The 15,352-nt window shown below is 39.3% G+C and overlaps 1 protein-coding gene across 1 annotated transcript in view; it reads left to right on the forward strand.

The window, feature by feature from the left end:
* The window catches only part of Fras1 (Fraser extracellular matrix complex subunit 1), a 424,900-nt gene that overhangs the window by 258,391 nt on the left and 151,157 nt on the right, over positions 1 to 15,352 (forward strand). The window contains exons 23-27 of the mRNA XM_076864881.2: positions 3,088 to 3,234; positions 5,890 to 6,030; positions 6,913 to 7,053; positions 8,647 to 8,787; positions 11,825 to 12,095. Of these exons, the coding sequence (XP_076720996.2) occupies positions 3,088 to 3,234; positions 5,890 to 6,030; positions 6,913 to 7,053; positions 8,647 to 8,787; positions 11,825 to 12,095 (841 nt within the window). The remainder of the gene's footprint in view (positions 1 to 3,087; positions 3,235 to 5,889; positions 6,031 to 6,912; positions 7,054 to 8,646; positions 8,788 to 11,824; positions 12,096 to 15,352) is intronic.

The following is a 15,352-nucleotide window of genomic DNA, read 5'->3' on the forward strand; positions in this document are numbered from 1 at the left end:
GAATCATATATCATAAAGTTATAGGAAAGATCAGTGCAGTAGAAGGAGATCAAGAGGAAGGAAGGAGGAACTATAAAGGGGAGGAAATGTGGAATGAATTTAACAAATCACACTGTGTACTATAGGGAATTTCACCTTTATGTACATGTAGAAAGCACCAATCAAAAATAAATAAATGGGGACTCAGTACCACATATAAATAAGTGAACAAAATAAAGGTCCATTAACAACCAAAAAATTTTTTTAAAGAAAGAGTGAAGCAGGAGGCATCACTGTACTACAGAGCCATAGTAACAAAAATGGCATGGTATTGGCACATAGACCAATGGTACAGAATAAGAGACACAGAGACAAACCCACATAAACACAGTTATCTCGTACTAGACAAAGGCGCCAGAAACATTCACTGGGGAAAAGATAGGCTCTTCACCAAACAGTGCTGGGAAAACTGGAAATCCATATGTAACAAGATGAAATTAAACCCCTATCTCTCACCATGCATGAAACTCAATTCAGTGTGGATCAAAGACTTCAGCACTAGAACAGAGACCCTGTGCCTAATAGGAGAAAAGTAGGCTCAAATCCTCACCATGTCAGCTTAGGATCTGATTTCATTGACAAGACTCCTAAAGCTCAAGAAGTAAAATCAAGAATCAATAAATGTGATTGATTAAAACTAAAAATCTTCTTCTCATCAAAGGAAACAATCAATAATGTGAATAGAGAGCCTACAGAATGGGAGAAAATCTTTACCTAAGGCACCTCAGATAGAGCATTAATCTCCAGGATGTATAAAGAACTCAAAAAACTTAATGCCAAAAAAACCCAAATAACCCAAATCAATAAATGGACCAAGGAACTGAACAGACACTTCTCAGAAGGTGATATATACAATCAATCAGCAAATATATGAAAAAATGTTCGACATCTCTAGCAATTAGAGAAATGCAAATCAAAAAGACTCTAAGATTTCATCTCACTCCAGCCAGAATGGCAATTATCAAGAATACAAACAACAATAAATGTTGGTGAGGATGTGGGGAAAAGGTATGCCTGACATTGTTGGTGGGGCTGCAAATTGATGCAACCATTATGGAAAGCAGTATGGTGATTCCTTAGAAAACTTGAAATGGAACCACCATTTGACCCAGCTCTTTCTTCGCTTTATACGCAAAGGACTTACAATCAGCGTATGACACAGCCATATCAATGTTTACAGCAGCTTAACTTACAATAGCTAAACCGTGAAACCAACTTAGGTGCCGTTCAACAGATGAATGGATAAAGAAAATGTGGTATATATACACAATGGTGTATTATTCAGCCTTAAAGAGAAATGAAATTATGGTGTTTGCAGGTAAATGCATGGAGCCCGAGAATACCATGCTAAGCAAAGTAAACCAATCCCCCAGAAAAAACATTCACAAAAGCTGAATGTTTTCTCTGATATGCAGATGCTAATTCACAATAGGGGAGGGGGTAGGGAAGAATAGAAGTACTTTGGAATAGGCAGAGAGGAATGAAGGTAAGGGAAGGGGTATGGGGGTAGGAAAGATAATAGAATGAATCAGACATTATTACCCTATGTGCATATATGACTACATTACTGGTGTCATTCTACATCATGTACAACCAGAAGAACACTTTAATGTCTTTTAAACCTACATCTCACTCACCAGGTTCCTCTGTACTCTTTTCCTCTGACATGTATTCAGAGTCAATTTCAGAATGAGGCAGAGATGGTGGTGTTTGTGCATGTGTTAGTGTGGTGGGTGTACCTACATATTACAACACTTGGATTTTTTTCATTTCTGTAGTAAGTGTTTATTGAACACCTACAATATGACAGATCACCAGCTAGATGCTGGGGAATACTGTAAGGAACATAACACACCTGGTCTTTGCATTCCAAGTCTGCGGCCTAAAGGGTACACATGTTAAACAAATAATCACCTCAGTGAAAATTGTTACCTAAAGCAGTAAAGAAATGTCTGGGTGCTGTCAGAGCATGTGCCTGGGAGACCTGTTCTAGAATGGAGATTCCACAAAGGATTTCTGGGAGGAGAGAGAAAGAGGATGGGTAAAGAGTTAAAGAGAAGAGACTTGGAGATTATAGTAAGAGGATTCAAATGTGTGTGTTAAGCTTTCCAGGAGGAGAGAATGAAGGGAGGGTGGAGGAACAATATTCATACAGATGATAGTTAGAAATTTTCCAGGATTGAGGAAAGACTGGGTTTTAGGGGAAAGTGTACTTTAAAAAGTCACTCTGGTAAATGCTTGGAAATGAGATTGCAAGAGTAAAAAAGTTAGGAGGCTGTGATAGTAATTAAGCAAGGGATGATGATGGCTTGGCTATATTGGCATTTGTGGATATAGAGGAAAGCAGAAAGTCCTCAGAGTTATATTGGAGAGTTTGAATAAATAGGATCCAGTGAGTGACTGGATTAGGAGTGAAGGAAGGAAGATATCAAGATAGACTCTTAAGTTTTCCAGCAAGAAAAACTGAGTAGATAAATGAGAGAATGCAAAAGCATAACCAGATTGGGAATCATCCCTGAATGCCTGAATCGCCTGACTGGCTGCTGAGAATTACCTTTCAGCAAACCAATAAGCCAAGCAACCTTTAAATCCTAAAAATATGGGATTTTACAAGCTTCACAATTAAGTTGGTGCCAAATTTTAATCTTGGCCTACCTACACCCCGCCCCCACACACACAATCTACATCATGAGCTACAGGGGACTCGATTCCTTAAGAAGTTAAGTTCAAATAAAACTCTGGACTATAATTCTAGAGATCTTAGGGCAAATATAAATTTTGTGGCTGAATCACAGTACAATTTGGATGTGGGATTTCCATCTTTGAGTTTATAATTTATCTTTGGGGAAAACAAGAGTACCTTCTGTATTTTGGAAAATAAAACTAATATTTTCTGTGTCTGTTGATCACAGTGGAGGGTTCTGAGCCATAATTAAAGAACAGGTTGGGGCAGGGCTTTGTCCCTCTGCAGCATGTGTCTAGTTTTGATCAATGTGTCCCTATTTGCAATTGTAATCATCCGGTCATTTTCTTTTCCTGTCTGCTCAGCATGCGACACACATTGCTGGAGCTGTGATTCACAGGCCAGCTGTACCTCCTGCCGAGATCCAAGCAAGGTCCTGCTCTATGGGGACTGCCAGTATGAGAGCTGTGCCCCACAGTACTATCTTGACATCTCCACCAAGACATGCAGAGGTAAAGTTCTTCCTGAATTGTGTTAAGGAGTCTTTTACTCCATGATACCTCTTTACTATAAACGCCCCATGCCCCACATTGGGAAAATGCCTTCATCAATCATTTTGACTTTCTCTGATTATAGCAAGAATTATGTACGAGTGAATTCACGTACATATTGGTAACTAGAGCAGAGGTAGCAAAATAAAAATGCTCAGGTTATATTTGACCCAAAGACATGTTTTGTGTGGCCCACCTAATGTTCTGAAATTTAAGTCTTTGGTTATTTGCTTCTTAACAAGCTAGAAGTCTTCACATACAAAAAGAATTTGAGATTTTCAGTTTCTTTTGGAGAAAAGAATAGAAAGATCTGGCAATACTTGATTTGCTTTACTACACAGTGCAACAAGAGGTTGACTGTGTTGCTGTCATCCCCACTGGATGGAGCATCAACTCCTCAATTTACCACAGTCCCCACCATCCCATAGTCTATCATGCCAGGCCTATTTCAAAGGGCCTTGTAGGTATTTTTGTTTACAGTTCCAGATTGCTAGACTCTAAGCTTAATGAGATCAGGAGTTGTATCTGATTTGTCCACCTTCACTTAACACAGTCAAATGAGTGAAGACAGAGTTGTTGTCCTTGAGGAATTTTTAACATGACAATGTCAAATGCCAGGTGCCTGCTTTCCTTGTTTTTCAGTAGTTGGAATTCGTGGGCCTTGTGGTTTTTGAACAGCAGTGCACAATAAGGGGAAAGATAGAGTTAAGAGCAGATTTTACTTGATTCTGTTCCATTTCATCTCTTCATTCCAGCCTCTTTCCATGTTTCCCTCTATCCCTTTGGCTCTGGCAGAGAAACTAGAGCTCAGATATGGAGGTCAAACATCTGTCAAGTAAACTTGGAATGCTTTAAGGCTCTGCAAAATTGCACACTTTCCAGTCCAAGAAATTCTACTTGGTTGTCAATTCTACTTAGGTGGTCTGCTGGGCTCAAGACCACAGAAGCTTTCCTTTTATTTATTTATTTTTCTTCTAACCAGGGGCTGTCAGTATGTGGTGAAAAATAAGATTATCACAAAGCCTCCCTGCTGTAGATGATTTCATAACTATACTGGCAGTTGTGAGTCTCTTGTTTTAGTCTTTTTCCCTCAGGATCCATTCAGCTAAATAAATGAGTGAGATTAACTTTATAAATCTTCTTGGTAGCATGTGTACTGTCTTGCACATTTACCTGTTTCTTGGAGACTTTGAAATAGTGCATCAAGATAGAGAAAAGGTGACTAATGAGAGGTTTCCCTAGCTTCTTAGCAGGGTGGGGAAAGTAGGATTAAGACAGTCTTGAATAGAGATAAGTTCTCTAAGAAAAATATTTTAACAGCAAACACTCACTGAGCTGTTGCTATATGCCAGACACTGTGTTATGTTATGATTATTGATTGATTGATTGATTTTGTTGGGATTGAACCCAGAGCTGTGCATACTAAGCACTCACTTCACCATTGAGTTACACTCCCATCTACATTCTTTACCTTCATTAATTTGCTAATCTTCATGATAAACTTATGTAATGGGCACTACATTTTTCCCTATTTTAGTAAGGCTCAACAAGTTTAAAGATGATATACAGGATTGTACAGATTAAAAGTAGCAAAGTCATGACTTGAATAACAACTTATTTCAAAATCCAGGTATTTAACCTCACTTCTCTCATTCTGTCTTCCACACATGAAGGTCTGGCTTCCTTACCAGAGAGAACACTGGCTGTCAAACATGAGTTTTCTAAATGTGTCAGAATTTCAAGGGTCATTAAAAAGAACAACAGCAACAACTATAATAATTGTTATAATAATAATAATAGTAGCAGCAATATATTTTCCTGTGCCCCACCCCTGATCCACATCAGTATGTCTCACATTAAGACTGATCATCTGTATTTCTAACAATCTCCCTGGATCATCCAAGGTTGGCCCCACTAGGGTGCAAGCTTCTTGAAGGCAGGGTCTGTACTTCCCACTGTTACATTCTCCTTGTGCAGTGATATCCATTATTGCATATTAAATGCTTGTTGAGCAAATGAACATGTGAACAAGTCCATTCTGCTGACCCCAATGAGGTCTTTTCCAGTAAGGCATTTCTTTCTGGACACTTTCTTTATCTCCATTTAAGTTTAACATCACTGTTTCTTTCTGTCGTGTTGGTCAATGCCTGATTTTTGAGAGTGAGAGTCACGTGGCTGGTGTCAGTGGCAATATCAGATACATTCTGAGTGGGATCTCTGATATCTCTTTACCTATGGAGCACTGAGCATTTGGAGAAAGTCTAGATTAGGCTTGTGGGCAATTTGGCCCACTCCTCATGGCAGACTTTGTGTGAAGAGTTGGCATACAAATCCAGGTAGACCTGGCTCTCTGGCAGCCCAGCTGATAAGCAGGTTCTGCACAAAGTGTGGCGTGCTCTTTGTACATGCTCATGTCTAACATATTGAGGAACACGAAACCTCAGAGAAGCATCAGGGCTACTGCAAGCACAGGCCTTGTTACAACTGCCTTATCTGATATCTCATATTTGTCCCCACTTTACCTCTTGCAGCTGCAGACAGCCTCCTCATAAATTAGTCTGTGGGACTCGGGGGTGGACAGAAGGGAAGCTAATCTAACATAGGATTTCTTTCTAGAGTGTGATTGGAGTTGCAATGCATGCAGTGGTCCTCTGAGAACTGACTGCCTGCAGTGCATGGATGGCTACGTTCTCCAGGAGGGTGCCTGCGTGGAGCAGTGCTCACCATCTTTCTACCGGGACATGGGCCTCTGCAAGAGTGAGTGTCTGGAGACCCCCCCACTCTGTGATCATTGAAGTTTTGGTTGCTGATTTCTGAGAAGCCTGTGACAAGAGTCCCTTCTGGCTTTTTATCCCATTCTGGGTTTCTTTGCTAACAGTTGTCTTTGTTATGAAAATTTCCCTTTCCTTCTCCCATGCTCTTATGTGACATATGCTAAAATTTGATGCCAGTATGGGAATCTTAGGGTTGTATGGTAGGCCATTATGTTTGGATTTTGTCAGAGATTTGAAATCCTGTCCTCCAGATGGGAAGATTTGTGTACCTGGGCATTCAAGCACACGGAAAGACCATGTTGTTCTACCATCTGCCTCCCTCGAATCTCTGTATGCCACATACCTCACCATTAACTCTCTCTGCCCAGTACCTTCTTCAGCCTCAATTTAACACCACAAAATCCTCAGACCCTGAAATTCCTACCAGAAGTGTATAGAAACCATTTCTGAGAGCATTCCTGAATAATTGACTGGATGAATCAGGAAAAGACCAACACTTAAGTAACACAGTACTGAAAGCTAAGGACTAGTTAATACTAACAATAGTTGATAATATCCATCAGTCACTTTAGAGTTCATCTATAATTTTCCATCAATTTGATCTTTACCTGGTAAGGTATGTGGGACAATATTTTACTCCCATTTTAAAGGGGAGAACACGGAGGCACATAGAGGTGAAGTAACTTTTCCTCTAACTGCTAAGTATGGTGATCACAAGAACTGTGGCTCCGTGACTTCTCATGGGGTGCTTTGCTCAGTACACTGGATGGTGTTGCTGCCTGATACCTAGTGCTGCCTTGAATAGGGGCCCAGATCCTTTTGCAAAGCTACACACTTTCCTATTGACTTGACTTTTGTCTTTCAGGCTGTGATAGTCACTGTCTCCAGTGCCAGGGGCCCCATGAGTGTACCCGCTGTGAAGGGCCATTTCTCCTCTTGGAAGCCCAGTGTGTCCAGGAATGTGGGAAGGGGTACTTTGCAGACCATGGAAAGCACAAATGCTCAGGTAACTTGAGTCTAAGCTAAGTTCTCTGGTAAGAAGTAAGAACATCAAGTCATGTGTGCTGGTTCTCAGGCAACCAGGAGCATCCGAATTAGAGGCAGAAAGAAAACCCAGGGAACTTGGCCTAAGTAATTGATGGCTTCCTATGCACATCTGCCGAATGCTGGTTAAATAGGATTTAGGAGTGTAGCCCAATAATTCTCTTGCACAAATCAATATGTCCCTAAAGGTCTTTATGGAAACAAAGCCAATTTTTTTAATGGAATGTAAAGTTTATATTGAACTGCAGTGAGGTATCCATTAAGAGTGGATCAGCCATATTGATACCGACAAAGAATTTTCAGTGTGTAGACTAAATCACCTGTAACCCTGATATTGGTATTATATCCTTGAAGACTAGGATTCCGAGGAATAATTTGGTGACATATACTGGAGCTTTTATTGTTAAACTCAAAGTCTTAATCTCCTTGTTCACTGGATCATCCAAGAAAATTTTCTGTTCATTCTCATCATTTCTACCAAACCTTCGTACCATGTGCCCCACTTGAAAGAATAACTGATGTTTAACAATAATGCCATTATTAACCAGGCACAACAGTTTATGTTTCAACAAATTTTCTTCATCTGCCTTGTCTTATTTAACATTCACAACGACTTGATAAAATATGACAGATACTATGAATCTTATTTTACAGGGGAACAGAAAACAGACTAAAAAGTGTTGTTAATCAAGGCAATGTAAATCAGACATTAAACCCAGGTTTTCTGATTCCAGTCAAGGTCCTTTATACTGTGTAACCAGTCTATAACAAAATCCCAGCAAAGGAAGCCAGAAAATAAGGCAGTTATCACTCAATCCATAGAAGATTATCAACAACCCAAAGAAATAATCCGGTGGTTCTTTAATAGCTGACTTTCCTCATGCATTTAAAATACTTCTACTGCTGCTGCTGCTGCTGCTGCTGCTACTACTACTACTACTACTACTACTACTACTACTTCTTCTTCTTCTACTGCTTTAATAATAATAATAATAATAATAATAATAATAATAATAATAATAACAGTGAGCAGTGGCAGCAGTAGAACACTCAGGCCTTTCTGTGAGTGCACTATTCTAGTCATTTCACATTATAACATGTCATCCTACAACTATTACTTGCATTAGGTGATATTATTATTCTCTTTTTAAAAACAAAGCAAAACAAAATTGCAGCACTGTTGAAGGAACTTGTCCAAGGTCATAGCTGGTGACAGAGAAGGAATGGTACCTAAAGACAGTCTATGCTCTTAATCACTATGAATGTCCTCTCATACAAGTCTACATGATTAACAGCATCCATGAGCAGTCTTTCTAAATGGCATTGTGTGAGGTGGGGAGTGTGTCTCTCCGTTCAGTTTCCTTCTGAGTGTATCAGCTCCCATGAGACTCTACAGGAGACAGGAGGCTCTTTTGTCACAGTCTGTTATGGGTGGGGGGCCATTTGTTGCTTGTGCTCCAACTCTTGTGGTTACAATCCCTTTATTTCCCTAATGGTCCTACTTGGGTGTCTGTGCCTTGGTTGTATCTCATTTATTGTGTCTTCTCTTTGATAGCCTGCCCCCAGGGGTGCTTGCAGTGTAGCCACAGAGACCGATGTCACCTCTGTGGCCAAGGGTTCTTTCTGAAGAGTGGCCTCTGTGTTTCCAACTGCATTCCTGGCTTCTCTGCCCACTCTTCTAATGAAACATGTTCTGGTAAGAGCTCTTCTGGCTGTCTGGTGAATGCACCAGTAATTTTTCTTTGCAAAGTCTGGGTTTATTGAAATAATTGATTCAGAATTACTGTTGTGGGGGGAAACCAAAACTTGATGCTGCTAAGGAATAAGGAACTGTTTATACAACATGGAAAAATTAGGAAAACTCAACTTCTATGATCTTTGAAGAAAAAAAAAAGAAGCAATCTGTGCTCTAAAAGTCACAAGTATAAGATAAGAAATTTGGCATAAATTTAGCTGTGTTCTTGAACTGCAGCCACATTATAGAAAATTACATACATGTTTATACATGCAATGCACTTATTTGTATTCATATAAACTTGTACAGTAAACCATGCCAAGAGTTCAGTGGTGCATCTCTTGCGCAAACAGTGGAGATAAGCTATAAATAAACAATGAACAGGATGAGGAGACTCCAAGAGGTTCATCTGTTGAAACTGTATGAATTTGTTTCTGTTATGAATAACAGGTTAAAGGAAAGGCGCTCATTTCTCCCTGCATACCTCACCTTAAATAACAGAGAGAAGCAAATTTAAATTCAGTCTTCATTTTGAACTTCAAAAGATTTATAGGTGGATAAACCTTAGAAGTGTTCCTTAGCTTTATTGTTTACCAAAAGCATGAGGCATTTTGTAGTATCCAAAGTCACACATTCTGTCTCTATATTTCTGGACTCTAAAGAGATTAAGATTTTCCAAAGAAAAAAATATCGTTGACTCTTTTGTTAGGATTTTTCTGGAAACCCCATTTACTTGAAAGTCACCTTACTACTCTTGGGACATAATACAAGTCAACCTGTGGAAATGAATTCTACTTTTATTAGAATAATCTTATGGTAGCTGTTGAACTGCACTGTCTGGCCTAATTGTAGAAGGGAACATTGCCCGTTAAAGACCTTGGCAAAACACCTTGCAGGAGAAAGGATGAATTCTACATTATGGAAGGAAATCCTCATTTATCTGTCAGATGTTTCATACGCACAGAGATTGCAAAATTTCACATGAATATATATATTTCACATGAATTCTGAGTGTGAGCCACCAACAATCCTACTTCATTGTAGATTAACTGGTACCCTCTAGAGAATGGTATCATACACCTGTCTCTTTTCTTGCCCTCAGTGGATCTTATGTGACAGGTGTAATCAGGATAAGACTGTGGTCCTCAAATCTGCCAGCCAATTAGTGTAAGCAGGGGGGCTTATGAAATTAATGAGGTCCATCCCAGAACATCTAAGTCAGAATATCTAGTAGAAGAGCCCAAGTGTCAGTATTGTTTTAAAAGATCTCTATATGGTTCTTTGTTATTGTTATTGAGATATAATTCAGACATAAAATCCAAAAATTAAAGTGTATAGCCCAGTGGTTTTTAGTATAGTCACAAAGCTGTATAACTATCACCAAAATCTAATTCCAGAACATTTTTATCCTCATAAGAGAAACCCATAACCATAGTAATCTCTGTGCATTTTTATGTCATTCTAGACCCTGACAACCACTAATCTAGTTTCTGTCTCTATGCATTTGCCTGTTCTAGACATAAATGGGATCACACAATGTTTCCTCTTTTATGTGGATTCTTAGCATAATATTTTTAAGGTTCATCCACATTGTATAGTACATCATTTTATTTCCTTCTTATGGATAAATAATATGAAATAGCATGGATATACCACATTTTTTTTCAAGCACCCCCCTCCGGAACTACTTACCTCCCCCCTCCAGTCCTAGGAATCAAACCTGGAGCTTCATGCATTTAGGGAAGCACTCTACCATTGAGTCACATCCCCATATCCCAAACCCTTGATTATCTATTATTCATCAATGGATATATATTTTTTGCAATATTTTCTTTTTGGATATTATGAAATGCTGCTCTGAACACTCATGTATAAGTCTTTGTGTGGGCATACATTTTTAATTCTCCTGGGTGTAAACCTGGGAGTGGAATTCCTGGGTCATATGGTACTATATTTAATTGAGGAGCTGTGCAACTGTATTTCCAAATGACTGCACTATCTTATACTTCCAGTAACAATGTGCAAGGGTTCCCATTTATCCACATCCTCACCTGCACTTTTTTTTTTTTTTTTTAAGAGAGAGAGAGAATTTTTAATATTTATTTTTTAGTTATCGGTGGACACAACATCTTTGTTTGTATGTGGTGCTGAGGATCAAACCCGGGCCGCATGCATGCCAGGCGAGCGCGCTACCACTTGAGCCACATCCCCAGCCCTCACCTGCACTTTTTATCGTCTCTCCTAGTGAAAGTGAAGTGCTGCGTAGTTGTAGTTTAGATTTACATTTCCTTGATGATGAAGGTTGTGCACTGTTCATGTGCATATTGGCCTTCTGTATATCTTCTTTGTGGAAATACCTACTAAAATTTTTACCCTTTTTTAAAATTGGTTTTCTTTTTCTTCTGTTGGTGAGTTAAAGGAGTCCTTTATAGATTCTGGATACAAGTCATTTTTCAGATGTGTGATTTGCAAACGTGTTCTCCCCTTCTATGAGTTGTCTTTTTACTTTGGTGAAGCACAAAAGTTTTTAACTTGGTGATGTCCAACTTACCTATTTTTTTTCTATTGTCACTTGTGCTTTTTGTGCCATAAGAAAGCATTGCTTAATTCAGAACCACAAAAGTTCTACTCCAGTCTTGTCTTAGTTTTTTCCCCCCCAAAGACAGGGTATCACTGTGTTGCCCAGGCTGGCCCCCAGCTCATGATCTGCTTGCTTCAGCCTCCCTTGTAGCCGAAATTACAGGTGTATGCCCCTGCAGCCAGCTTGTCTTCTAACAATTTTATGGTTTAACTCTTCCATTGAAGTCCTGTGTCATTCTCATGTGCATCTAGGGGAACAATCACTGAGTTAGAAAGATGCTTATGTTCTATAATATAGCCTAGAGTCTCCTCTGTACAGTTCTGAATTAACATTACAAGTCTATTTCTTTAAAGCAAATAAATAAGACCTACTTAGTGAATGTGACAAGCCTGAGCTTTGGATTTGTATGTTTTTCAGGCAAGATGCACACTCCCAGCCTTCATGTGAATGGCTCCTTGATCCTTGCAATTGGTTCAATGAGGCCACTGGACTTTTCCCTCCTGAACATCCAACACCGGGATGGTAGGGTGGAAGACCTCCTGTTCCATGTTGTGAGCACTCCCACCAATGGTCAGCTGGTGCTCTCAAGAAATGGAAAAGAGTCTCAGCTGGACAAGGCTGGCCATTTTAGCTGGAAAGATGTGAATGAGAAGAAAGTGCGCTTTATACACAGCAAAGAAAAGCTCAGGTGAGTCAATGTTGCTGATTTCCCCCCCACCTCTTTTCCATCATTGCTCTGGCCCCCACCTCCTCTTTTTTAATAGCTAACCCTTCCCATCTGGGGAAAATCAATACTCCTCAAATGTGTTCAGCTGCCTGTCATCATGTCCCTGTAATTGTTCAGAGAGTGTACTTCTGTTTGAGACATTTTCATTTTATCACATAATTATGGGTAATTCTCTGATGTGACAGGAAAATTCTGAGTATAATTACCCACTTTTTTGGCCCAGTAGAAACAAAACTGGTTATATAGCCAGATGCTAGAGTTGCTTCTTCCCCATGAGCATAACATACAGGGAATAGCGGGCAGATAAAGAATGGAGCACGTGGTTTTCAAGGTGTGATGTGGTCCCTGGAATTTCAGAGTTGGAAGGAAACTTAGAGTCATAGTTAACTTTTTATTATCCACATTATAAGATTAATTGTGGCTAATTTCTAAGCCCCATCCAGTTTTCTCCTGATGCTTTACACATATCTGGCTATCTTCCCCACCCAGCTGACATATCTTCAGGAATTCAATTGAATGTTAAAACTAACTCAAGTAAATATAGCCCCATAATTAGCAGAGTAAATCTACTAAACAGAAATCAGAGAATGTATCCCAAAGATTAGCCTCTTGGATTCTCCTTCACCCTGCTCTGCTTCATTAGTGCAGATAATTCACCATAGACTATTTGTGTAAATAATGATTTGAAGACCACGAAACCATAAGAACACAGTGAATATTCTCACTGTCAATACTAAATTTGAGGATTTTCTTTTATTATTTTTGTTACTTATTTATTTTGAGATTTAGGCAAAGCCTTAAGTAGGGAGAAAAGTAGATGGCACTTTCTCTTTGGTAGTTCAGAGCTGATGATGCCAGTAACCTCAGAAGGTCATATTCTAGGAATAAGAGCAACATTTACTGAGTGCTAGCTTTGAGCCGGGCATTATGTTAAATTTTTTACATGAATTATGTACATGGATTATATGTGTTCTCAGTCTACAGATAAGAAAACCGAGACCTGGGAAATTTTGCCTAAGACCTCATAACCTGAGAGTCTAGAGCTGAGACTCCAACCTGACATTCTCTGAGTCCACAACCCATGCCTCTAGCCACAATGATATCTGCCTCCCCAATATTATAGGGACAATAGGCCTGCTTTCATCCTCAAGGGGCTAAGATCACTACACAGAGAAAAATATTGTGCTATGGAGATGGAATATTTGAAGCCACAGAGTCACTCATCAAATCCCTGCTCCATTTCTCCATTTATTTTTGCTACAAGTATAGTTCTTAAGTATCCACATTTCTCTCTCTCTCTCTCTCTCTCTCTCTCTCTCTCTCTCTCTCTCTCTCTTTCTCATGCACACAGACACAGACACACAGAGCTTCACAGCAGAATCCCTTGTGAAAAGCGTAAAGCTTCACAGACAACCAACATTAACCCTCTTCTCTATTTAACATCTTTAACCTCACATAACCTGCAGAATCTTAAGCTTTGTACCCCTAAATAGGACAAAGAATGACAGTTTAGGGAATTCCTACACATCTCTTTTTCTAGGTACCTATTTTAAAACTGGATTTTCTTTACCTAAAAATTAAAACCAAAGAAATAACAGAAGAGTAATAAAATGAGGTTGTTAAAAACTTGTGAAAATTAAAATTGTCTTTGAATGACAGAGAAGAAAAAGAAAAACTTGCTTGCTGCATAAGTTTGTGGTTTTTGTTCTTTGCTGTGAAAATACTGACCATGATTCGTTGATGAAAATTCCTTAGGATTGGATTGCCCCGGGATTAGAATGCTGCTGTGGAGTAAAAGACAACTTGTAAATGTAGTCAGAGTGACTGTGATAAGCTGGTAGTGCTCAGATGCAGAGTGCCACCAAAAATCATTTCTCCTTCTTGGTTCTTTCCATTGTTTCTGTCAGTTGCATTCTTTTGAAGCTTGGAGGTGGGAGCAAAGAGGGGCAGGATTTAGATGGGGCAGAAAAGGAAAGAGTGGTTGGAATAGGAGGGAAGGCAAGAATACATTTTTTAAAAAGTCAGGTTTATTGGGCTATAATTTGCATTCAATAAAATTCCCTATTTTAAAGCATGCTGTTCCATGAGTATTAACAAATCTATATGATCTTGTCACCACAGTCAAGACATAAAACAGTTCCATCACCCCTCACCCCCAAAATACCCTTTTTATAGTTACTCCTTTCCTTCCAGCACCTGATCTGGTTTTTTAGCCCTGTAGTTTTACCCTTTCTAAAATACCCAGTGAATGCAATCAGACAGTATGTGGTCTTTTGCTTCTGGCATTTTCTACAATGCTTTTGAGATCCACCCACATTCTTTCAAGTATAAATAGTTAGTTCCAAGAATACCTTTTAAAGAACATTTGAAACAATAGTCCCTGCAGTAGTCAAGAATTCCAAAGCTCCCATGGTGCATTAACCACATATATCACCAGCCAGCGGTGAGTTCTGTGCTTGGATCAGCTTTAAAGGTGGGCAACTCATCCCTGCCCTTCCAACAGTCTCTGAAGCTGCTGGAACAAAACTCCTTTAGAGGGATTCAACCCACAGCAAAGAGTGATCTTTCTTTTATTGTTAATTGGGACTGTTTGGTTGCAAGTAATGAAAATCAACTTGAACTAGATTAAACAAAAGAGTGAGGTAATTATAATGTTGCAGAGGTGGCTCAGATCTCAAAGACTTGAAGAGCACTGGTGCTCCAGGGCAAGTCCAGAAGCTAGAACTAGAAATGTGAAGCAGGACTCAAACCTTCTCTCATCCCTGTGTCTCCTTGCTCATAGGCTTCATTGACCTGTCTCCCACAGGCAGGCTTGTTCCATATTCTCATTCACATGGTAGGTTCTGGTTATCCCATAGTAAAATGGTGAGACTGACTCAGGCCAAGACCAAATTTCCATGGAAGAACAAGCCATTCTTCCTTAGTCTTGTCCACAATGAATGTTGGAGTGGTAGGGAGATAGATACTGCAAACATTGTTATTGGGTGTCCACTCCTATGAATTGAGAAGGGGATGGAAGGAAGGTTTGTTGAAAGAAGGAATCACTATACAAGATTCCTTTCCATTCTATAATGTATAATAATTTTATCACTAACCTGTCTTGGCCTGACAATTAATTTTTTAGCTGTTTGTATATTCAGTTTAGAAAAACAGAGAACAAAATAGTCATATTATTATTATGTTATAACAAGGTCTAAGAACACAAAGCATTTTTACCT

This window comes from Callospermophilus lateralis, chromosome 8, assembly GCF_048772815.1.
Source record: "Callospermophilus lateralis isolate mCalLat2 chromosome 8, mCalLat2.hap1, whole genome shotgun sequence".
NCBI lineage: Eukaryota > Metazoa > Chordata > Mammalia > Rodentia > Sciuridae > Callospermophilus > Callospermophilus lateralis.